This window comes from Cupressus sempervirens, chromosome 4, assembly GCF_028749045.1.
Source record: "Cupressus sempervirens isolate cs-2001-9-10 chromosome 4, ASM2874904v1, whole genome shotgun sequence".
Lineage (NCBI taxonomy): Eukaryota > Viridiplantae > Streptophyta > Pinopsida > Cupressales > Cupressaceae > Cupressus > Cupressus sempervirens.
This window is the reverse complement of record NC_143121.1, coordinates 636,264,510-636,289,657: the sequence shown is the minus strand read 5'-3', so window position 1 is coordinate 636,289,657 and position 25,148 is coordinate 636,264,510. Positions and strand designations below refer to the sequence as shown.

At 38.4% G+C, this 25,148-nt stretch overlaps 1 protein-coding gene across 1 annotated transcript; it reads left to right on the top strand.

Moving 5' to 3' along the window:
• Positions 1 to 6,064: 6,064 nt before the first annotated feature.
• LOC149562848 (uncharacterized) lies at positions 6,065 to 6,559 on the top strand. The gene is made up of 2 exons (XM_089828029.1): positions 6,065 to 6,306; positions 6,427 to 6,559. Exons 1-2 carry the CDS (start codon positions 6,065 to 6,067, stop codon positions 6,557 to 6,559), a joined length of 375 nt encoding a protein of 124 aa, XP_089684155.1.
• The last annotated feature ends 18,589 nt before the right edge of the window (positions 6,560 to 25,148 follow it).

The window sequence follows — 25,148 nt, the reverse complement described above, 5'->3', positions numbered from 1 at the left end:
CTTTGGCTGCCACTTCCTTAGGATTTGAGTCTTTTCGAGGTAAAAATCCCTTAGTGACCCAACTTATCAAGTTCACTATTATTGGTGTAAGGAAACTTAGGTACAAAAACAACTTCCTACACTAATCCCTTAAGGAAAGTATTTTGCAAATTCCTATTAAATCCTTACAATTTTAGATTCAATATTATGTAAACAATTATATTGTAGTCAACCATGGATATAGAAAACAGATAGAGAAAGAAAACACATAAAAAAAAAGATATGTCGATGAGGAAAAACCTTTTAGTAAAACAACCCCACCGCTTCAAAACTTGCACAATATATTATCTTCAACACAGAAGGTTACAACACACTTGCAATGCAAGTTCTTTCAAGAGAACAATGACATAGAAGACCAATCTAGAAGTAGCATAACATACCAACAATACAATTTCTCACTCTCCAATCTGTAACCTTAAAAATGCTTATATCATGTGCTTTCCCTTGTAGGGAAACTTCCAAAGAACAATCGTATTAGGGTTTTACTATTCTCCAAAAAAATAGAAACCCAATTTTTTTTCAAGGCGATGCTACATGTCGAAGAAGGCAGGCAAATGGAAAATGGCAAAGGGAAAACTGGTTCAGCCTGCTAGGGCTTGCGTGCCCTAGCTCGACCTATTTCTCTTGCTCTGTCTGGCGCTGGGCAAGCTGTGTGCTCGTGGGCTATCTGAGGGCATTTTTGCTGGTGTGTAGGGTCTTGGCATGTCTTTGGCCGTAGGATAGGGCTTGATGCCGAGCATCAGGTTTCTCCTGCTGCGTGGTGAGTTTGTGCCTACGACGGTGAGGGATTGAGGGTCTTTTTCCCTTTTCGCCCCTTGCTAGATTGCCAAGCCCAGGCTCGGATTAATGGGGGATCTAGGGGTCACCTCTCCTCAGCCTTCAAGTGCAAATTTGGTGATTGGAGAGCTTGCTTTGGGGATGCATGATAGTAGCAAGGGTATGAAGGGTAAATCCCAATCAAAGGATGGAGAGTCCTCTTCATATGGAATGCTCCAACTTCAAAAAATTAATGGGTGTCTACAGAAAGTCAAGGTTCTTCCTATTCTAGTAGTTCAACCTAAAAAGGTTTTAGAGGATGTTGAGTACTGGAATAATCATGCTCTTATATGCAAATTTTTGGGCCTCCACCTTTCATTGCCAGTGCTGGATTCTTGGGCCCATTGAGTGTGGACTCTAGAAGGAGAGATGGAGATTCTACTAGCAGCTAATAACTACTTTTTGGTTATATTCTCTTGCATGTCGGATAGGAATAAGGCTTTTGAAGGTGACCCTTATTTCTTTAACCAAGTGGGGCTATTCATTAAGCCTTGGCACACGGGCTTTAATTCTACTGAGGAGATCCCCTCTCGGGTTTCAATCTGGGTTCGCCTGCTAAGACTTCCTTTGGAATTCTGGAGGGATTATATTCTTCACTCAATTTCGATGCTTCTTGGAAAACCTATGGGATCTTCTACACAAATGCAAGATCGTAAGGTAATTTCTTTTGCTCATATTTGTGTTGAAGTTGATTTGAATAATCCATTGCTAGACTCTATGGAGATTTGTATGGGCTCTATTTCTTGGATCCAATAGTTGGATTACAAGACCCTCCCATTCAGATGTAGAATCTTCCATGAGTATGGACACCTACTACACTGTTGTCCCAAATATAAGAATCCCTCCTTGGATGCTCTAGTTCTCCCTATGGAGGACAAAGGAAAGGCTAAAGCTTCTAATGGACCTGTTGATAGTGAGGGATTTAATCAGGTTAAAGCTCATAACAAGGGCAAAGGAAAGAGGAGAACTAGACAGAAATGTGAACTGATGACACTTTTAATAGGTTTGATGCTCTTGAAAATATGGACCAAGAGGAAGGTATCCTAGTTGAGCTCTCCTTAGAGGCCATCATTCAGCATGAGAATCATGAAGGAGATATTTAGAGAGAGGATCAGCTTCTTGGTACAGGGGACCTACATGCCAAGCAGTTAGTTATTGATGGACCTCCTCTTGTTTAGAATATTGGGGATCTTTGTGGAGCACAGAGTCCACAGGGACCAGCAGGGGTGTCCAATGAATCCCACAGGCCTATAGGGGCATTTGATCTTGTTAAGAGTAATAAGGCTTCTCTTGCTTTAGGTATTCAACATAAGTCCTTCAAAAAGTGGCCTTTAGATAAACCAATAAAAAGTGGTAGGAAGACTAATTAGGAGAAAGTGAAGATAATAGGTGAAAATTTGGTGGAGTCTGGGTTGGTACGTCCCATTGATTCTCATTTCTCTCAACCCCATAAATGATTGTGCTTTCATGGAATGTAAGGGGGTTGAACAACATCCCCAAACAAAAGGTTGTTCGTAGATTAATTGAGTCTCAGTCTCCTGATATGGTCTTTATTCAGGAAACTAAGCTTTCTTTGGATGGTTTGGCTAAGTGTGCTACGTATATTTGGCCTCGTGGCTCTTGGCAGGGGGTGGGTGCCTTGAATAGTTCTAGAGGGGTGGCTTGCTTTTGGGACCCTAGGAAAGTCTCCCCTTTATGGTGGTTCTCTAGTCGGTCATCCATTTCTTTGATAGCCACTAGCTTTGAGAATGGTGAAAGGTGCTTCTTATCCAACATTTATGCTCCTACAGACTTTGCAGGTAAAGTTCACTTATGGGCCCATATTAGATTCATTCGATCCTTGGAACCTCTTCTTCCATGGATTATGGCGGGAGACTTCAATGCAATCATTAGCCTGGAGGAAAAAAGGGGTGGGCTAGCAAAGCTAGATCAATCATCTAATCTGCTCAGAGATATGATTGGCTTATTATTTCTCATTGATGTGAAGCCAAATGATGGAGTGTTTACATGGAATAATCAGAGATACGATGGTGAGGCTATCTCGAAAAGGATTGATAGATTTCTGGTTTCTTACTATTGGATGGACAACAGGTGGGTTACCAGTTCTAAAATTCTTTATTGGAGGGGATCAAATCACTGGCCTATTAAGCTTTCCATCACTTCATATAGGATCACCAAGAATCCCTCTTTCAAATTCCAGTTGATGTGGTTACGAGACTCATCTTTACTTGATCTAATGGTTGACTGGTGGTATGAGGGGATGCCTGATCATGGTACGACCATGTATACTTTTAGTAAGAGACTTCAGCATGTGAAGTACAGGCTTAAGAGATGGAATAAATAGTTGTTTTGGTTATCTACATGAACAAATGACTACTACTCAAACAAAGCTAGATAATATTACTCGACAGATTCGGGACCATGGATTGAGCTCTAAGATGAGTGAAGCTGAGACTCTAGCCCTTAAAGAGATAGAAGAATGGGAGCTTCAGGAGGAGATTTTTTGGAAGCAGAAATCTCATATTGATTGGCTTCAGGAGGGGGATAGGAACACTGCTTTCTTCCACAACTCAGTTAAGGCTCGACGGCATGGGAATTCTCTTTCCTCTCTTGTATTATCTGATGGAACTCAGATCTATTCTTGTGAAGCTATCTCTAGGGAAGCAGTTAAGTACTTCTCTGATCTCTTTTCTAGGGAGGAGCCTGGAGTTGGGCATGAGGAGTGAGACATTTTGGATTGTATCCCTCATCTTGTCTCTGTAGAAATGAATGAAACCCTATTATATCCTATCTCGCTTCCAAAACTAGAGAAAATTGTGTTTAATATGAAGAAAGGTAAGGCCCCTGGTCCAGATGGGTTTCCAATTGAATTTTTCCAAGAATTCTGGGAGATAATAAAGTATGATCTTCTAGATGTGGTCCAGGAATCACACAGGAATAAACAAATGTTGAAATCTTTGAACTCGACCTTCTTGGCCCTCATACCTAAGAAGGAAGGTGCTGACAGGTTGGATCAGTTCAAGCCCATATCATTGTGTAATGTGGTCTATAAGATCATCACCAAGCTAATTACAGAGAGGCTCAAACCATTCCTTGGTCCTTTAATCTCTGCGGAACAGGGTGGCTTTGTGGATGGAAGACAAATTTTTGATGGAGTTGTGATAGCAACAAAGGCTATCCATTCTATGGCCAATTCTAACGAGAAAGCTATGTTTATAAAACTCGATATGGCCAAGGCTTATGATCAAGTGAGTTGGGAGTTCTTAAAAAAAATTCTATTGAATTTTGGGTTTGCAGTGGAATGGGTTGAGTGGGTTCTTAGCTGCGTGACCTCGTCCTCCTTCTCTGTTCTCATTAATGGAGAACCTTTTGAGCTCTTTGGTGCCTCTCAAGGACTTCGACAAGGAAACCCTTTATCTCCCTACTTATTCATTATCATGGTAGAAGGGCTTGGAAGATTTTTAAAAGCTCAGGTTTGGCAGGGGTTTATCCAAGGGTGGAGTTGAAGTAATAACCTTCCTTCGTATTTTCATCTTCAATTTGTGGATGATACCGGGCTTTTGGGCAGGGCTAGAATCAGCGAGGCAGTTAATATTAGTAAAGCTCTAGATATCTATTTGAAAGCCTCAGGTCAGAAAATTAATGATGATAAGTCTTCTATCTATTTCTTTAACACTCCTAGGCTTATTCAGAACAGGATTGCTAGAATTCTTAGGTTCTAGATTGGCTCTCTCCCCTTAATGTATCTTAGGGTCCCTCTATCATTGGGTGCTCAGTGGAGGGATTATTGGCAGGGGATTTTGGATAAATTCAGAAGTAAGGTTAGTCATTGGACTTATAGATGGCTATCTTCTGCTGGGAGAGTGGTTCTGCTTAAGACTATGGTGCAGTCTCTTCCCATTTACAGGTGTGGTGTCCAGATTCCCCCTTTCAGTTTTGTGAGAGATTTGATGCTTTATCTTGGAAATTCCTTTGGTCTGGCAATCTTCTTTCCTCAAAGTGGAGTCTAGTCAAATGGGAGACTATGTGTAGGCCAAAGCATGTGGGTGGCCTCAGGCTTCGTTCGATGGACCTTGTTGTCAATGCACTGGCTGCCAAATTATACTGGCATTGGTGTAATAGTCAAGATCAAGAGTGGACCAAGATTATCACCCACAAGTACTTTCCTGGTGCAGATTGCTCTGAGGTCCCATGGCTTCCTTTGGTGGGTAAAGGCTCCTATATTTGGAATACTCTCAAGAGGGGAGCAAAAATTGTTAAGGAGGGGCTCTTTTGGATTTGTAATAGAGGCTCAGAAACTCTATTTTGGCAGGATTCATGGGATGGCCATCCTCCTATTCTTTCTAGCTTTCCCCAACTATTCCCCCGCTCCCAAACCTTTTCTAATGCTGGTTGGATTAAGGTGGAGCATTTTAAGATGGTTAAATGCCTGGGACAAGTTGAGATAACTTGCTGGAAGGATCCTCAGGAGTGATTGATGGATGGATCTGTTGAGGACCAGGATCTCCTCTCTCGTGTTCTGGAGGGTAGATTTTGTAGCTCTCTCAATGGGAGGGACAACTTAGCTTGGAGTCCAAGTCCAAAAGGAAAATTTATAGTGGCTCAAGGCTATGCTATTCTTGATAGGAACCTTCATGGGCGGGCTGAAGTGCCCTAGTGGAAGAAAGTTTGGAGTAGCTTTTCGTGGCCCAAGTGTAACTTTTTCTTATGGGTGTTGGCTCACAAGAAATGCCTTACTTGGGAGAATCTCTACAAATGAGGTTTTCAGGGCCCCTTGATTTGTGTTCTCTGTCAGCATAATGAGGAGTGTGTCTCACACTTTTTTTTTTTTTCTGCCCCTTCTCAAGAGAGATATGGCATAGATGGTGGGAGGCTTGGGGTCATGGTTGCTTTCATGCTAATTCTCTTATCAAATTTTGGGAAAGCTTGGGCAGACCTCCTACAAAGACTTCTTTCTTACAGGTTGCCTGGTTGGTTGGTCTAGTCTTCATTCTCTAGAACCTTTGGCTGGAAAGGAATCACAAGATTTTTTGTGTTGCCAAATCTAGTAGTACCCAATTATGGAAGTTGATTCTTAATAGGATTCAGGAGATGATATATGCAAAGTGTGATATGTCTGTTAGTATTGATCTTGGGGATCAAGCTATTGTGAAGAATTTGAACCTGAAGGAAAGTAGGTAGGGAGGCACTCCCAAGAATAGACAGAGCCATGGGAAGCAGTGGGTTTTTTAGAGATGGGAGGTGGTCCCCTCCCCTGACTGGATTCTTGAAGATCAATACGGATGGGTCTTCTCGGGGGAAGCCGGGGCATGCCAGTATTGGGGCTATTGGTAGAAGTGACATTGAAGGTGCAATTTTTCTTCTCTCTATTTACAAGGGTAAGCATTCTAATAATCTAATGGAGGCCCTAGCCATTAAGGTTGCTATTGAGCGTGGTTGCTCGTTAGGGTGGTAGAATTTCATCTGTGAGTCTGACTCGCAGATTTTTGTGGATATGTTGAACAACTAGAGGCTGGATAATGTTAGTTGGAAACTTTCCTCTTTAGCGAAAAAAATTCTTGGTCTTTGTAGGTCAGTGGACTCTGTCTCCTTTCATCATATTCCTCGTGAGTGGAACGAAGTGGCCGATTGTCTGGCTAAGTGGGCTTCAGAGAATGTGGGTAGGTGGAATATTAATGGTAGGGATGAGTTACCCATTGAGTAACGTGAGATTATTGATCAAATGCTTCTGGAGGACAAGAGTTTGTAGTGTTGTATTGGGCCTTTGGCCGTTGCTTTTTTCCTGGCTTTTGATTGAATAAATTTTTACCCCTCTTTTTTCAAAAAAAGGAAAAAAGAAAAAAAAAAGGCGATGCCACATGTCTTCACATTTTCACCCATCATCGAATCTTCTAGAGATAGCTCTTACATGTCATAGGAATCTGTCATAACTATTTCAACCATGATCTCCTTACACACAATTCAAGACATTGACACATACAAGTGGAGTGACACATCAACATGCCAAATAGACATGTACACTCACACTTAATTACATTATTTGCAAAAAATACATTTACAAACAAATACTAAGAATAGGGATTATTTAAGGTTGAGACACCTTATTCCTAATGGTTGGAACCCCCCCACCTCCATTAGTGGTAGGGAGTTCTTAACAGGAGTCACCAATAGTATGGTCTATTTCCTAGCCAAGGATTTTGGGGATACATAAGGATTCTTGAGTGAACTCACTTGGCCCCCAACAGGAGCATTGGCTATAATTTCCTCTTTGATGGGGTCACCTCCAGGGGTTCCAATTTCACCTTCCTCCAAATCAAGGTTAACAATAACCTCTCTCACCACTAGGTAATTCAATAGATCATCTATCTCCTTCCTAAATGGGCATTCCTCCATATTCATCACTTTCTTTGCTTCCATGCTGGCCACCTTAGTCAACTTCCTTAACCTTACCATTCTCTTTGCTTTCCTCTAAAGACTTGCCACCAAGGTTGTACTCCTTGCTTTCAACTTCTACTCCCACAGGAGTAGTCGATGGTTCCCCTAACATGGTAGAGTCTTGAACAATGCCAGACGAGCCCACCTTTTGTTTGTCTATCAGAGAAGGGGAAATGCAAGCCAACAACACATGGCCAAAACACCCAAATTTTTGGCAATATAAGCTCACATTATCATATTCTATTAGTTGGACCCTTTTCCCCCACTTAGTGGACAATGTGAACATGGTCAGAAGAGTCCTAATAATGGTAATGTTCACATAGAATCTAGCAAAGACAAGTCTAGATTTAAGCAAAATCACCTGGTCAGCAACAACAAAATGTCCAAATGTGTTCCCAATGCATCTTAGGATCTTTTCATCCCAGAACTCTAGTGGTAGTCTTGGTAAATGGACCCAAACCAAGGCTAGAATTTGAAGCTCTAGGCTAGCATCAAAGCTAGGGTGTCATTTTGGTAGGGCCAGATAGTGCTTGCCATAGTACCAAGTCCCATAAAGGATAGCCGCCAGGTCCTCAGTAGCCGTGAAGTGAAAGTAGAAGAGGCCACTAGGCATGGCCAAGACAAATACTACCCTTCATAGACCATTTCTATGCCACCCACTTCCTGGTCATCTCTATCGATGGCCTGAATGAGATAAAATGTCCTGTAACACAATGTTTGAGGGAGGCAACAATGTTGTCCACAACACTATCTAGGAATGCAATTTTTAGACTAGTAACACCATGAGTGACTTTAGGATCCTTAGGCTTGGTGTTCCCCTTGTTACCACCCACAAGAACATTTTTCCACCCTCCCTTGGGAGTGGGGAGAGAATCAATGGACCCAACCTCATTGCGAGAAAATTCAACTCTAAAAATTGACAAAGGGGGCTCAAAAGCATTGGTCTAACCCAACACATTACCTGACAAAGAGGGAGAATATTCTCTACATAGATCCAACACCATGTGTAGGTCTGGGCACACCAAAGCCTCCAGCATGCCTGGGCCCTCCAGGGCCATGGCAATCATGTTGCCAAGTTTTAGTCCTCTCCCTTTTTAAGTGCTTAAAAAGTCATTAATAGAGGTCAGTGAGGTTAGATATAGTGGTGTCTAAGTCTATTTTAGATAACTTCTCATCTTTCTCAAGTGTTCCACTTCCTACCTTTTTCGAGTCTCCTTTTGTAATACATTTAACTAGTCATTTTAAGCGGGTTTCCTATTTTTTTGGTACACATGAGGATTAGGTGATTTAGGCATGGCTAGGGTGTGATACTACGTCCTCCCCATGAGAAGTGGTATGCATTTTATCCTCTGCTATCTTGCCCTAACAATTCATATCTCACAGATTACAAGCTTTCAAATTGATTTTCCCATTGAGCAAATTGCACCAAGTGTGAATCTAAAGGTTGAAGCTAAGGAAAGTGGCTACAAGGGCTGTGGACATTATTTTTCCAATGACCAAGGATTTAAAAAGCTATGGATAGAGGCCAGGGTGATTCTCTTTCAGATCTGTGGAGATAAGATCAAATATTGCTTAGAAATACAGGTTTATGATTTCATTGCTGCATATTCATGGAAATGGAGTCATTTTGTTCTATTTCCAAGGTTGTATGAAATTGAGCCAAATCTCAGTTCAAATGAACAATTAATGCTAGTATAGTGTTGAAATAATTAATTCAAGGCTCATAATAAATTGAAGGATTTGAGCAATACAAATCCACAAAGCTTGAAAAAAAACCTACATGTAAAAACCTATCACAAAGAAGAAAAAGACAAGAGGAGACAAGGGTTTTGCTCTAAAAATATGTAAATTGTATTCTTAGAAATGAAAAAGATGTAAGATAATTAGAAATGATCTATCCTTATAGAAGGAGGTCGAAACCCGAAAAGGGTAACCTAAAAGGTAATGTTATTTAGTAATTACTAATTAATTATTAAATGAGAATGAAAAAGGTGCACAAAGTGAAATCTTAAGAAGGGAATAAAGAAAATTTAATAAATGAAATGAAATGAATGTTTTACTCTAACACCCCCCTTAAGATTAGCAACAATGTAGCTATAAACAATTTAGAAAGAGAAAGGAAACTACAATACAATGCTAAAAGCAAACTTGGGTCCTGGCAACAAGGCCTAATAAGGTACCCGATCACAACCAAATCTCTATGAAATGGAGAAATAGAGAAAACCTAGTGGGAAAAACTCTACTCCAAAAAGAGATAACATGAAAAAGAAGGAAGGAATCATCACTGAGACCCCTTAAGGACAACTTCCTTCACCCCAAGCATAGAATGTAGTTCAAGATACCTCGGGGATGCAAAAGGTTTAGTGGAGATGTCTGCAACTTGCTGAGCAGTAGGAATGTACTCCAAGATCAAAATGCCATCCTAAATCAAGTGCCTAATGAAGTTCATGTGAAGATCGATGTGCTTGGTTCACTAATGCTCAACTGGTGTGTATAACACTCTGATTGTCACACCAAAGAAAGGTGGGACTATTAGGAGAAAATCCAAACTTTGTCATCAACTGTCAAAGTCACAAAACCTTTTGACTAGCCAATATAGTTGCCCTGTATTCTGCCTCTATAGATGATAATGTGTGAGCATGTTGCTTCTTGCAAGACCATGTGATAGGACCAAAACCAAATCATCAATATCACCAACCCAACATGAATCTGTGAAACCAACAATGTGAGGATTTGTTGATGTGTATCGAATGCCATAACATGTTGTAACTCTAATATACCTCAAGATACATTTGGAAGCTTTCCAATGACTCTCATAAGGATCATGGGAGAATTGAGAGGCAAGTCCAACCACAAAGAAAATATCAGGATGTGTCTGTCGAGTACAAAAAACTACCCATAAGCTATCTGTATAAAGTGGAATCCATTATAGGAATAGAGAAAGTGGTAGATAAAATAACACTTGATTGAAAAGGTGCGGGAGAAGGCTTGCAATCAAGCATGTAGAATCTTTGAAGCATATCAAGAGCATACTTTTTCTAGAGTATAGCTATCTCATCAAAAGATTGAACAACCTATAGGCCCAAGAAATAGTGTAGAAGTCCAAGATCTATCATCTCAAACTACTTTGTCAATGCTTGTTGAACACTATGTAACATAGAGATTAAGCTTCCTATGATGATGAGGTCATCAACATAAAGCACAAGTATCAATAAGTCAGCCCCATGATGCTGAATGCAAACTGTAGGAGTGGAATGACATTGAGTGAACTATGAAGCAAGCAAGAAGGAATTTATGTTCTCATACCAAGCCCTAGGGGCCTATTTGAGACCATATAAAGATATTCAAAGATCACATACTAATGAAGAATCGTTCACAAAACCATGAGGTTTCTCCATGTAGATCTCCTCATGAAGGTCTCCATGCAAAAAGACACTCTTCACATCAATCTAAAAAACTTGTCCATCCTTATGAAGCTACAAGAAAGAGTACAAGGCAAATAGAATTCATCTTAGCAACAGAGGTAAAGGTCTTAAAGTAATCAATACCCTCAACCTATGAAAAATCCTTTGCAACAAGATGTGCCTTATACCTATCAATGGAACCATCTACAACATACTTGGTACAGTACACCCACTAGTACCAAACCAACTTTCTTCTTTTTGAAAGAGGACAAAGATCCCATGTGTGGTTCTTTGTCAAAGAAGAGTACTCCTCATCCATAGCCGTTTCCCACTCTGAGTGTCCTGTCACCTATGAAAAACTTTGTTGATCATCCAAAATAGCATGACTGAAGAGGCCACTACCTATAGCCTGAGCATGAGTGCGATGAGCATAAGTAAGATCACCTACCAAAGGTCCTGCTGCATCACTAGTATCATGAGCCCACTTGGGTGCTTACATAACATTTGGTGGAGGTGGTGAAGGAGGATCTAGAGCATGCATAATCTTGTAGAGGAGTAGAGAAAGTACTAGGTAGTGAGGAAGAAGCTAGAGATGGAGGATCCATCAAAGGATAACACTCATCAAACTGGACATCTCACCAAAATAAGATATCTCTAGAATAAGGATTAAATAACTTCTACGCCTTCACATCCTCACAGTAGCCAAAAAAAAAAGAGTGGTCAACTCTTCTTCTCCATGGTTTTCTATTGAGCATCTACAATAAATGCCCAAGGCTCACTACCAAAAATGTAGAAAGTAAAAACATCGGGCTTGACATGAGTCCAAGCCTCCTCATGAGTCATATGTCACAATATCTTGTGAGGCATTTGATTCTGAATGTAGTTAACACAATGGACAACTTCAACCTAGAATGAAGAAGTCATAGATCTAGACTGAATCATACAATTGGCCATCTCCTATAATGTCGTGTTATTTCTCTATGTAACCCCATTATGCTGAGTTGTATAGGGAACAAAGAATTGATGCTGTAAACCATGCTTAGTGGAAAAATATTCGAAAGAATAATTCACATATTTCTCCCCCCATTTTCAATGCATATACACCTGACAAAAAGACTAGACTGCTTCTCTACAAATGTCTTAAAGATTTGAAAGGAATCAAAGACATTGGATTTGTACTTCATAAAGTACACTCATGTGCATCTAGAGAAGTCATCTATGAAGGTAAGCACATATCAAGCACTTGAAAAAGATGGAGTGGGAAATAACATGAGATAATTGTGTATCAACTCCAATGGTGCCTTAGCACATGTGTATCTACCTATTAGAAAATGATCTTTGTGACATTTTCCAAGTGCACAACCTTGACACACACCGTCAGTACAAGAGATCTGAGGCAACCCAATCACTAGCTCTTGTGTACTCATCTACTACAGATATCTATAGTTGACATTGCCAAAACACTAATGCCAAAGCTTGCTCACTATATCTGCATGAGCAATGAGAGAAACACCTGTAGAGTCAGAGTTCTCAAATCCATCAAACTAATATAAGTGAGACTAAGGATCAACACTCCCTGTAGCAATAATCAAATCAGGATCATGGAGGTCTCAAATAACCACATCATGTGGTGAGAACTCAACTATCTTTCTAGAGCTTGAATGACAAATCTGAAAGATAGATAGGGGGTTCATAGAAATGTTTAGAACCAAGAGAACATCATGTAGTGAACCACTTTCTAAAGAGATAGTTCTTGAACCTGTGATTGAAAGCTGAGAAGAATCACCAATTATAATTTATGTAGTAACATTCTAAGCAAGTGAGGTAACCAAATTAGGTGAGTGTGTCATATGATGGGAAGCTCTAGAATCAAGAATCTAAGAAGCTGTAGAAGATAATTCTCATGCAGAAAGAACATGTCCTTTCCCTGCAGGAAGAGGTGGAGGCTTCAGAGAAGCAATACTAGAATGCTACATGGCCTCCTCTAATACCTCAAGACATTTCCAACACCTAAAAATTGGATGTCCTTCTTTTTCACAAAAATTGTAAGGATTACCTATGTACTTCTTAGTCTTGGAGGAAGACTCACTAGACTTAGAATAATTACCCTTCTGAGAGGGCTTCTAAGCATCCAATTTGGGAGTAGGCTTGGAGGAACTCTCATTGCCTCTTGAATCTAACTTATGCTTTTGTTGCTGCTTTGAATTTCTTGTAGATGTCTAAGCTACCAATGCCTTCATCTTAGAACAAGTCATACTATCCAACTATGTAAGCTTTGACTGCTGTCTAATCAAGCGATCACAAAAGACCTCAAAAGTAGGCACAACAAATCTATTCCCTAAAACATCTTTGGTGGAATGGAAGGTAGAAGCAAAAATCTAAAAATTCTCTCAAAGCTTAGAGAGAATCAGATAGATACACTCAACATTAGTCTTTGTCTTTCGATAACCCTACAACATGGATATCTATCAATTAAACTTAATCAAGAAGTCATCAATAGTTAGAAAGGAATCCGATACAAGAGATGTAAGCACTGAAGTGCCTTGAACTCATTCACAGTACCAAACAAGCCATGAATCTTGGTCCACATAGCTAGAGGAGTATTATACTTGTCTAGATGAAATTGTAGACTGTCTGATACTTGTAATGCAATCAATCTGATTGCCTCATCCATCTTGTTTTGATGTTGCATGATCTCATAAGGCCTTTGAAAAATAGGTTGCACAACATCTAAACATGACCACAACCCTTTTGACTAGAGAATTCGAGTCATCAAGGTCTTCCAAGTGTGGTAGTTGTGAGGGGTTAGAAGTTATAGATAAGAAGAGGTCTTGACCATTATTTTAGAAGGGATTTTTGAAGTTTTCTAATATGCCGACATAATAACAGAAAGTAATATAAAAACACCACCCACAATGCAAATAACCAAACCCCAGCTTAGAGAAAGAATGTGTAAATGAGTGAAGTGAAAAAAGCTTCATAAATGAATCACAAATACCTAGTACAAAATGCTAGTGAAATGATAGAGAATTTAGAAAGTGCTCGAGAAAAGCTTTTCGATGGTTTTTTTGGATTAGAAAATGGAGCTATAATGAAGATGTTATGCCCCTAAAAGACAGAAGTCATCAATACACTTCAAGCACAATAAAAGGTACCAAACTAGAAAAAATTCCCAAAAATACTTGTGCCATTGTCTCCATCTTAGAACTAGCTTTCCAACACTTTTTTTAGATTGAAAAATACCCATGTATGCTTGAGATATCACAAAAAAACCAACAGGGCCCTTGGAATGACTTGAAAAAAGAATTTAATTTAAAAAATAAAAATAAAAATAACTTTTAAAAAACATCACTCATGGTGGAGGTGGTGGGGTGGAGGGCCAGAGTTGTTGGCATAGCCGTTAAGCAATGCTGAAGTGGCTAACCGCTAGCGGAGACTGCAACAGTAACCAAAGTAGTGCCACTATAGTTATGTGACCGCAGTGGTATTAAATCCACCTTAAAAAAAAGGTTCAATTTTTGATGAAAATAAATGCCTTAAATTGTGTGTAGAGGTTGTACAACCCTACTATGCAATTTTTTTGCCTCCTAGATCAACATTGTTCAAAATTGATAAACTTTATATGACAATGTAGGTTTTGACGCCTTCTAAGTCCATTAGTGAGGTCCATTTGGCCTCAAAGTGATCTAAAAATTAGAGACCCCCTTATTTTAAAAGAAATACTTGAAAAACTCCAAATCTATTATGTCATACCCTTGTTCTCCTTTTTTTCCAAATACCAAACAAGCTACAATAAATTTGGCTTTGATACCATGAAGGGTTTGGGCAATACAAATCTGCAAAGCCCGAAGAATACATGCATGTAAAAACCTATCGCAGAGAAGAAAAAGACAAGAGGAGGCAAGGGTTTTTCTCTAAAGATATGCAAATTGTATTCTAAGAAATGAAAAAGATGTAAGATAATTACAAATGATATATCCTTATAGAAGGAGATCAAAACCTGAGAAGGGTAACCTAAATGGTAAAAGGGTAACCTAAAAGGTAAATGTTGTTTAATAATTACTAATTAATTATTAAATGAAAATGAAAAAGGTGCATAAGGTGAAATCTTAAGAAGGAAGTAAAGTGCATTTAATAAATGAAATTAAATTAATGCTTTACTCTAACATAAGCGAGACATGCTCAATATCTGATTTCAAGGCCATCAGGTTGAAGTTTAAGGTTGAATGTTGTTTGTTGTGCCTCACTCTAGAAAATTTTGCTAAGAAAGGAGTTTTTGGCCCAAAGGTAACAAAATGGGCTACTTTCCTAGGGACTTTTAAAATACAAAGTTAAGTTTCCCTAAAATTTGAATATCCTTCAAAGATACCCAAAAGATACTTTCAGAGATGTAAGTGTTGGAGATGAGAAGTTGTTATGAAGGAAAAGTAGTGTCAAAATCCTTTGGCAGAAAGTGGAAGAATAGAGTGCACAAGCTAGCAAAAGGATTACTCCCCATGCTATGATTCCAAATAAAGGAAAAATAACTTTGTGGAAAAGCTAAGTGTTTCTTTCTCCCTTGAATATGTTAATGTTGTTAAGAGTATCTACATGTTGAATTTGGAAGCTAAGTGAGGCACTTCCCATAAAGCTAAGTGTTTGTATTGTTTAATGACTTATAGTCATATTACTTTACTTTAATTAAAGTAAGAGTGCTTTCGAGAACTTAAGATTATAAGTACAAATAAATAGAAAGTTTAAATAGCTGTTACTCATGGAATTAAATGCAAATATTATCATTATAATCATTGGCCAAACTTAATTTTTTTGGTGTGGTGCCAAAGTTCTAATTCCTAAATCTATTTCATCATAATTGCAAGCAATTAGTTTTTACAAGTATATTTTAATGACTATTTATTGAAAACTACATTGTAAGAAATCATAGTGAATGGTAATTAGAGCTACTGGTTACAAAAGATTGATTGGCTTGGAAAGTGAGTTAAAAGATTAAATAGAAACACCCTTCAAATTCTATGACTTGGGTGATCTACATAGGAGGCTAAATTCCCAACCCATTCACCCAATCACCCTGAAACTCAAAGAGAGCAGATTGGTAGAGGCAATCAACTTTTCAATGGTAGTTCATGCACTTGAGTTAGTAAAAGAGTGCATAGTGAGAATCTAGAAATAAAGAAAAATTTGTTTCCAGATCAGTCCATGCTCTTGTCAATTAAAAAGGAATTAATGTAGTAAGCATTTGGCATCCCTAGGAAAGAGTTGTTAGATTGTGGTAATTGATCAAGGAAGTACTGTACATACTCCATAATTCCTTGGTGGGGTAACTAATTTTAACCCTAAAGTGGAGAAATACTTGTACAAAAGGGCTTAGGGTTAGGGATTGTTTCATAAGGTGTGATGCGAAAATGCTTCTTGCAGCGGTATTGAGCTATAAGGGATTACAGATTGTAAACAATATGTAATACTAGATTGTAATAATATTGGATTTTCTATTTTGTGGACATAGCCTAAGGATTTGATGAACAACATTAAATCTTGGTGTCTTGTGTTCTCTTTTGTGCAATCTATTATTTTCTATCATTGTTTATATTTGCATGTAACTGTTATTTTTGTCCATGTTTTTATCCTAACAAGAGCAATATTGTGACATTGATTTTGGGTCCTCCGCATCCATGTTTGATGAAAAGAAGACCCTCAAATAGGAGGACATGCAAAGAACCTGGTTCTAGAATACTTCCTCAAAGAAGAGAAAAATGTCAAAGACTTTGTTTGGCACAAATCTAAAGTGAGAGATCATGGACATCCTCACACTCCTCCTCAGACTGAAGGGAAAAGAGGAGATTTTGGAGTTCATTGAGCACCATTTCTTCCTAGTACAACCAGTATGTATTGAGGATATGAAGATTTATTGGGCACAAATCATCTATGATGAGCTCACATCATGGTTGAATTATGCTAGAGGATTCAAATAGTTCTTTATGTCATATTACTTGGTTTATGATTTTCCAACACACCATTTGTGGCCTGGCCTCCCTAGCATCCCAAATTATCATGAGCACACCGAGGTCTATGAATTCTACTTGCATCTATAATTGCAAAGGAGCTATGAGGAGTATGTAGTTGTCAATGATGCCTTTACAATGAGGTTCTGCTAGAAATTGTAAGGGTGCCTTGAGAGGAGATTCTCACCAGAGGAAATTCTAGCTATAAGCCAGTTTGGATGCTCATTCATCTAGTTTATGAGCTTCTCCTATTTATGAATAAGAGCCTATGATGGATTTCCCAAGAGGTTTCCTAGATATTTGAAGGATAGGGTAGTTCTAGTTGAGCTATGTCAATAAATCCTTGAGGTGAACATGATGTGTTCAAATGTTAAGAAGATTGTCAGGATTCCATTCCCTATTATGGTAGGCCCATATTTGTGTGCCTCAAGGTCAAGTGCTTGGAACTTGGTAAAGAGTTTTGAAAGCAAGATCAAATTGTTATAGTATGAGGTGCTCAGGCCTTAATATGATCCAATGAATTTTGTAAGGGATCATCTGAAGTTGGGATATGTCTATAGGCATGTCTCGAATATTGAAGATTTTTGGTCTAGATGTCTCAATGAGTACCAAACTTGGGAGATATTTTGGTCAAGACTAACTATTGATGAAATATAATTGTACAATTTTTTTTTTGATGTCTCTAATGTTGTAGATGATGGATCCTACATGCACCCCACATCTTATGAGAAGATCAAGAACACACCAATTTTGTCTACCCCACCTACTGAGCCAATAATTGATATAATGGAGGTTCTCATGTGAGGGATAATCAAAATAAAAGACAAATGGGTGGAGTGGACCCAGGCGAGGAAGAAGAGGATTGGAATCACCAGTTCAACAAATGGAGTATCAACTAGAGCCACACAGTTAGTTGTAGCATAACGACCACAACATCAACCTTTGTACGACCATCACAATCCATTGGCCAAGGAGGAGATCAACCTCTAGAAAGAATGTGCCATTTACTCCAACCTACAGAGTTGGCCCTCTTCTAAACATCAAAAAGATTGGAGAAAAGGAATATGACAAGGATAAGGGGAAGGAACAAGAAAAATCTGTGACCAAGCAATCCTCCCTTGTTCAAGTCATTAATCTGGATGGAGACACCAACCCCATGGATAGTTAGGATAAGGATCTGTCTTAGCTAGGGGATGGCTTAGCCCTTTCAGTAACTAAGGTAGCTATCTTCCCTATTGCTTCTCAGAGTATGCCAACTCCATTAATTTCGAGGAAGCTATTTGATCCCTCTACACTATAATCTACTATCAATGTGCTCTCTTTAGAGTCTTGGCTCAAAGAGACTATTGATAGGAAGAAGAAGAGATGTGAGGATGTAGCCCCATCAAAGTACTTGATCACACAAGTCACTTCCTTCCAACCATCAAAGAAGACTAAGAAGCATAAGAAAATTGCTGCATTATCTATAGATTCAACAACTGACCATATGTTTGTTGAGATTGTAGAGCCTCATAAATAGGGAAGATTTCAAAAGCTCTCAAAAGATGGTTTTCAAATTAGAACATTGGATCTTGGCATTCTAGTTCATGAATCCATGGTGAACATGTGGAAGTCAACCACTGAGAAGATTGAGGACAAGTTGGAAGAGCTAAGAGTAGAAAGGGAGATATTGAAGGCCTCTAATTGAGAGTTGATAAAGTACATAAAGTATACACTTGGGAGTACTTCTCGAAGTCAATTCAACCCAAATGTAGAAGAGAACAAGAACTTACTACTCAAGCTACAATAAGAAAGACAATTCAGGCAAGTAGGTCGAGCATGGGCAGATCAAATAAAGGCCCAAGGTCCCCCACTAGTTGAGAATTTGGGAAGCTTGGTACTGGACACTCACAAGATCAAAGAGGTTGCCTTAGATCATCAAACAACCATACAAAAGGTAGAAGAAAAGTTGGCAAAGAAATTGGCCTTTCTACAAGAAGTGATAGATATGAAGACCAATGTGGCAATTGCTCATTGGATTCTAAATGATTGGTCAAGAGTCACTATTCCACTGGAAGCAATCCTTGGAGTTTGGCATAGAAAAATTTGTTAGATCTACAAATAAACTCAAGGATGTGCATGAATTGGTGCAAAAGATCATTGACAAGTTATTTCAACATCTGAAGATCCTACACACAAAGTCCTTTGTGTCTACTAATGGCAAGCTGGTGGACATTGAAAGAATGAAATCCAAGTTCTTGGCATTTGTTGACGAAGCCATTGACTAGCTCAACTTCCAAGTTGCCAAGATTTAGGAACTATCAGTAGTGGATGCAGTTATAAAGAGGGAAATCGAGAATTCTAATCAAGGGTGGCTATTGATGAACTTATAGAGATCCATGATTACTAGATGATAAGAGTTGGCAATATCTTCATTCCAAGTGTTAAAGAGATGGATAAAGTGGTTGAAGCTATGAAATCATATAGGGCTAAATTAGTTTCTTCTAATAAGGCATGATGATTCTAATGCTTTTCTAGACATCTATCATTGTTCTCTTCTCTTTATTTTTGTAGCCATTCTTGGCATTTTTCTAATCCTTGTAATAGACAATGATTCAAGCTTCTCCTATTTTTACATTATTCTATTCAGAGATGCTCTGCTGAGTAATCATCTAATGTAACCAACCATTTTGAGAAGGCTTATAAATGTAACCTTTTAAGATGTTAATAAGATCAAAAAAATTTACTTTGGGCAAACCTCTATAGTTGGGACTACTGTGTGAGACTCTGATTTCATTTTAAGTTTTGTTGTTCATATAGTTTAAGTAGATTTTATGGAATGAATGTATTAATGCTGAAAGTTGGATGAATGTGAATGAACTTGGATTTATTTCCTTCATTCAATAGATTGTATGCTTTACTATCCTCACCGTAAGCATGTCTTTTGTTTGGCACGATCTATTTGTTTAGTTTATTTCTTTGCATAAGGAATTTGGAAACTGGCGTGGGAGCAACTTAGGAATAGAAAATCCATGTATTTTCAAAACATTGACTAACTCTATAATCTAAGAATTACTTACTTCACTATCTTACCTTTATTCTTAATCTTGGAGTTACTCCTACATGTTTCCTTTTCTTTGCATTGTTAGTTTGACTAGATTGCATCTTGTGAGATAATTCCCCTTCTTTGCCTAGGTTGTTTAAAGTGTTGAGAAACTTGGTTTTTTTCTCTTCTTCTCTCTAGTTAAGAGCATACCCCAAAACCTGAAAGACAAATTCATTGCATATCTTGCACTCATAAGGGAGTTGTACCTTTTAATTTAGGGGTCTTTGATAAATTACTACACTGACCCATTTTGTTGTTAACTTTGTGTTTTCCATAAGCCTTTGGGCAAGTAAAGAGTCAAGGTATAAACCAATTTATCAAGGAAGACAAACTGTTAACTAATAGTTTTTGGTGACTCTACTGGGGATTTATTCATTCATCCTAAGTTCTCTTAAGAAAGTCTATTTGTGGCTTTACTAAGAAATTTAGAAATTATCTCAGTGGCACTCAAAAAGTTGAGTCATGTATAACAACTCGTAAGGAGAAATGGTGTTGCCTTATGAGGGACAATTCCCTATAGTACAACCTAAGCCTAGTTTCTAGGACAAGCAAGAAGATATCATAAATTAGTTGAATACCCTTGCTTGGAAAAGCTGAAAATCCCTAGACCAATATAGAAGAGTAAGCTTCACCCTTGAAAAAGAGGAAGAAAAATGTTGAATATTGGGAGGGAGTATTACAAGAAAGAAGATTAAGAGAAGTGTGCCTATTGTGAGCTAAGCAAGTTCACCCTGGATTCACATATACCTGCAATGCTCATGATAAAGGGCAAGCTGACCCTGTGTTTGAAGAATTGTAGAAAGTTGATTTCCCTATATTAGAAGATCCTATAGAAAGAGGGAGAACACATTCTCAAGATCTAGTCTATCAAGGTATCTATGGTGCTCTTTTTCTACCTCCTCACTCTATTGCCTGGATACGTAGCCATTCATCTTTGCTTCCTATTTTTCACACTCAAATCCCATCGTTTTACAATGCCCTCATTCTTCACAAAGTAGTTACCCCTATTGTTGTCACTTTTTAGCCTATACCTATTATCCTCCCTACCTCAATGGTTGTTCCTTGGGGTAATGTCATTGGTCCTTTGCACCTTTCTACTAACAATGACCTTCTTAGAGCTTCTAGAAACAATTTCCCAAAATTTAATGGTGATGGGAAGATCTCTGGTGATGAGCACATCGTGGCTTTCTTTGCTATATATAGTGTCATTTTTCATAGAAACTTTGGTTGACAATGTTGTTGACTAGTTTTAGCACCTCCCAGTCGGATGTATTACAACTTGGGATGACATGTAGACCTAATTTGAAGCACACTATAAGAGTACAAAGGATGAGCACACTCTCTTGACTCAACCTACCTATATTAAGAAGGAGCCATCAATTCCTATAAGAGATTTCATTGCTAAATTCAATAAGCTGGTCAATATTATCCCTACTACAAATAGGCCTACTGTTGATAACCATAAGATGTTCTTCATTAGTTCCAAGCCCCCTGACATAAGATTTCAAATCAAACATGTGCATATGAATAATTTGTTATTTGCTCAAAACTTGACAATTGGGTTGGAGGATGATTTGATAGCAGCCAAAAAATGGAAAAGAGAGATTCAGAGTGGAACATCTACAAGCTTTGTTCCTGGTGTAACTAACAATACTAAAGCCATGCTTTAGAAGCTGTACAATGAAATTATTTCCATGAAGAAACAAATGGGAAAACCCAGTCCTTTGCTCCAACAACCATATCATGACATTCCTCGAAGGCAACATGAAGGCAGACCACTGCAATTGTCATCTACTCAGTAGAAGCTTGCTGTTGAGGCACCTTCCAAAAAGAAGAACATGTGAATTTTTCATCTACTAGCGGACCAAGATGGTGATTCCTACCTAGAAATGAATAGATATAAGCATCTCACTACTTCTAATGAGCTAACCATCAAGTATCCTAAAAATGAAGATGATTTTACTCCACATGGCAACTTTGGAGCATTCTTTTTGGAGCATGAATCAGATTCAAAGGTTGGAGGTGGCTGCTTTTCCACCTTAGACATAATTTATATGGATATGGCTACAAAAAGTCAAAGAGAGAAGAACTCGGTGAACTATGTTCCTTCCTAGAACACAACCATTGGCCCTTCACTAGCTACAACTAGAGCATCTACTTCCTCATCTTGGAGGAAAGAACAATCAAATTTCAAACCAAGTGGTAAGCCTCTTTCCTTATTTGATACTATACAATATTGTAAGGAAGATCGTATCTAGGTTTCTCCTCTTGAGTATCTCAAAACTCATATGGCCGAATTACAAAAGCTAGTTGATTATTATAAAAGTGATGCTAATGCTAGCACTTAGCCTAATGTCACCTCTACCATTAGCAATGATCAACCTCAATTGGATAGATGTCCCCTAGTTAATTAAGAGCCCGTTTTTCCTATGCTCTTCAAAGAGGAAGAGGCATCAATCTTAGTTACCTCCCCTAGTCAAAAGTTGGACCCATTATATGTATCCTTATATGTAAATGGCCATAAGCTTAGTAACTTCATTATTGATTCTGGTGCTTCTAATAACATTATGCCCTCTTTAGTTGCCTATGCCCTTGGCTTGACTCTTACCAATTTTTTTGGATGTTTCTATTCCATGGATGCAAAGCAAGTCCCTCTAATAGGTAAAGTAAAAGATGCACAAGTAGCATTGGCTACTCACCTTGCAAAGAGAATAAAGTTGACTATCCTTGTAGTAGATATTTTGGCAAGCTATGGGATGCTTTTGAGTAGAAGATTTTGCACGGATATGAGGGGAGAAATCAAGATGGATTGGTCTCATGCTATTATTCCTATGGGGAATAATAAAATCAAGCTAGAACCCGAGGAAAAGGCCAAACTCACAATTTTAAACTTTGATGATCCTAAGGCACATATCCTATATTAAGAAATGGAGTTTGAGAATAATATGATGTTCTCCGACTCTATTTTTTTAGAAGAACAACCAAATCCTTCTAGTGATCCATGGATTTGGACCCTTGAGTTCAACAATAGTTATGCAACTATTGGGTCTGGAGCTGGTGTGGTGTTGATCTCCCCAAGTGGAGATGTAACTTAGCTTACCTACAAGCTGCAATTCAAGAACACCAAAAAAAAAAAAGAATATGAAGCCTTGTTATTAGGTATCACTACTGCAAAGAAGAGAGGAACCAAAGTTCTAAGAGCTCAAGGAGACATTGAGATTATAGTAAAACAAGTTCAAGCTCAATACACTATAAAGAATGCTAGATTTAGGAACTACAGAAATAAAGTCTGGGATGAGATTGAGCATTTGGATGCCTTCTCAGTACAAGTTGTTCCAAGGGAGAAAAATACAAGAGCAAACTTGTTATCTGCATAATCTTCACTACTAGTCTTGCATCTGGATTTCATAGACAATCAATACAAGGTCAAAGTTTTGTTCAAGCCTAATGTTCTTGACAATGTGGAAAGTTGGAAAGTATTCAATTATGATAAGAAAATATAGTCTTTACCCTTTAGTGACCAGTACTTTGAAGGGAGTGAAAACATCTACAAGGATTTCTCCCCTGACACCAAGAAGGAGTTGGAACTTGGAGTTGAACAACTCAAAGGTAACAAGATCCCTCATCACCTTATTTCCCTTGAGAAACTTTTTGATAGGCATGATGCACTTATTCAAAGGGAAAGAGGGAGGAAAGGTGGAACTTCTAGAGAATACAAAGGGATGATTATTAGCACCGAATGCAAACCCAAGATGGTTAATATCGGTTGCAGTTGCTCAAAATAACAAAGAGAAAAAGAAAAAGGGTTGTTGAAAAAATACTAGGATGTTTTTTCTTGGAGGTATGAAGACCTAAAGACCTTTAGGAATGGTGAGTTCAAGCACAAAATCCTGCTTGAGCCTGATGCTTCTCCCTTTAGGAAAAAGTAGCATAATTACAACCCTATGGTCTCTAATTCCATCTTTAGGGAGGTGCACAAGATGTTGGAAGCCAAAATTATGTATCCCATACATCATTCAATGTGGATAGCTAACATTGTCCAAGTCCAAAAAAAAGAGTGGGGAAATTAGAATTTGCGTGGACTTCAGGAATTTGAACCAGGCATCTCTAAAGGACAACTACACCTTGCCTAATGTGGAACACCTACTACAAATAGTTGTAGGCTCCAAAATGATGTCTATGCTAGATGGATTCTTGGGTTTCAACCAATTGAGGTAAACTTAGAAGATCAATTCAAGATTACATTCACCACTCCTTGGGGAACATTTGCACATAACAAAATGCCCTTTGGGCTCATCAATGTTGGTACCACCTTTAAAAGGGCTATGAATTCTTCCTTCACTGATCTAAAGGATAAGATCATCATTATCTACTTGGATGATCTGATAGTCTTCTCCAAGAAAAGAGAAAATCATCTAAGAGACTTGGAGAAGGTGTTGAGAAGATGCAGAGAACATGGAATTTCTCTCAATCCCAAGAAATCAGTCTTCTATGTTATAGAAGGTAAACTATTGGGTCACATAGTCTCTTAGAAGGTATCAAGATCAACCTTGAGCATGTTAGGGCTATCCAGCAATTGAATTTACTAGGAAGAAAATCTATAGTCAAGTCATTCTTTAGATAGGTGAACTTTTTGAGATGCTTTGTCCCTAATTTTTTTGAACTCACCAAGTACATTGTTGATATGATTAACGAAAGTCAGAGTTTCAAATGGAATGACTCTAAAAGAGTGGCTTTCAATAAAATTAAGGATGTCATAACCAAGGCACTCGTGCTTGTACATCCAAATTACTCTAAGGAGTTCATAATATACTAGTATGTCTCATTTCACACACTGTCCACAATACTCATGCAAGAGAACAATGAAGGTATCCAAGTGCCAATTGCTTTCATGAGTACCCCCCTTAAGGAGCATGAGCTAAGATATTATCAGATGGAAAAGCATGTCTATGAAGTGGTAAGAGCTCTCAAAACTTTCAAATTTTATGTACTACACTCTCATTCCATTGTGTTTATACCAGATTTGGCTATTAAGAGCATATTGACTCAACAAAAGATAGGTTGCAACACTAGAGGTGCATGGATAACTAAGATTTAAGAGTATGACATAGACCTAAAGCCAACCAAATTGGTGAGAGGGAATGGCTTGTGCAAGATGATTGCAAAAAATTAGGATCTCAACCAAGAAAATGAACCTTCAAGACCACTAATAGTTAGTCTTTAGGATCCTTGGTTCTCGAACATTGCCTACTTCCACTTGATACTCCATCTATTAAACTGGCATTTTTAGTCCTCTTCTTCCTTGCTCAAGTCCACTCCACCCATTTGTGTGTTCTTTTGATTATCCCTCACATGAGAACCTCCATTGTA

Coding starts and splice junctions, on each gene's coding strand:
- LOC149562848 (XM_089828029.1), top strand. CDS start 6,065: ATGGGAAGCAGTGGGTTTTTTAGAGATGGGAGGTGGTCCCCTCCCCTG. Junction 6,307..6,426: donor CGTGGTTGCTCGTTAGGGTG/GTAGAATTTCAT, acceptor TGGTCTTTGTAG/GTCAGTGGACTCTGTCTCCT.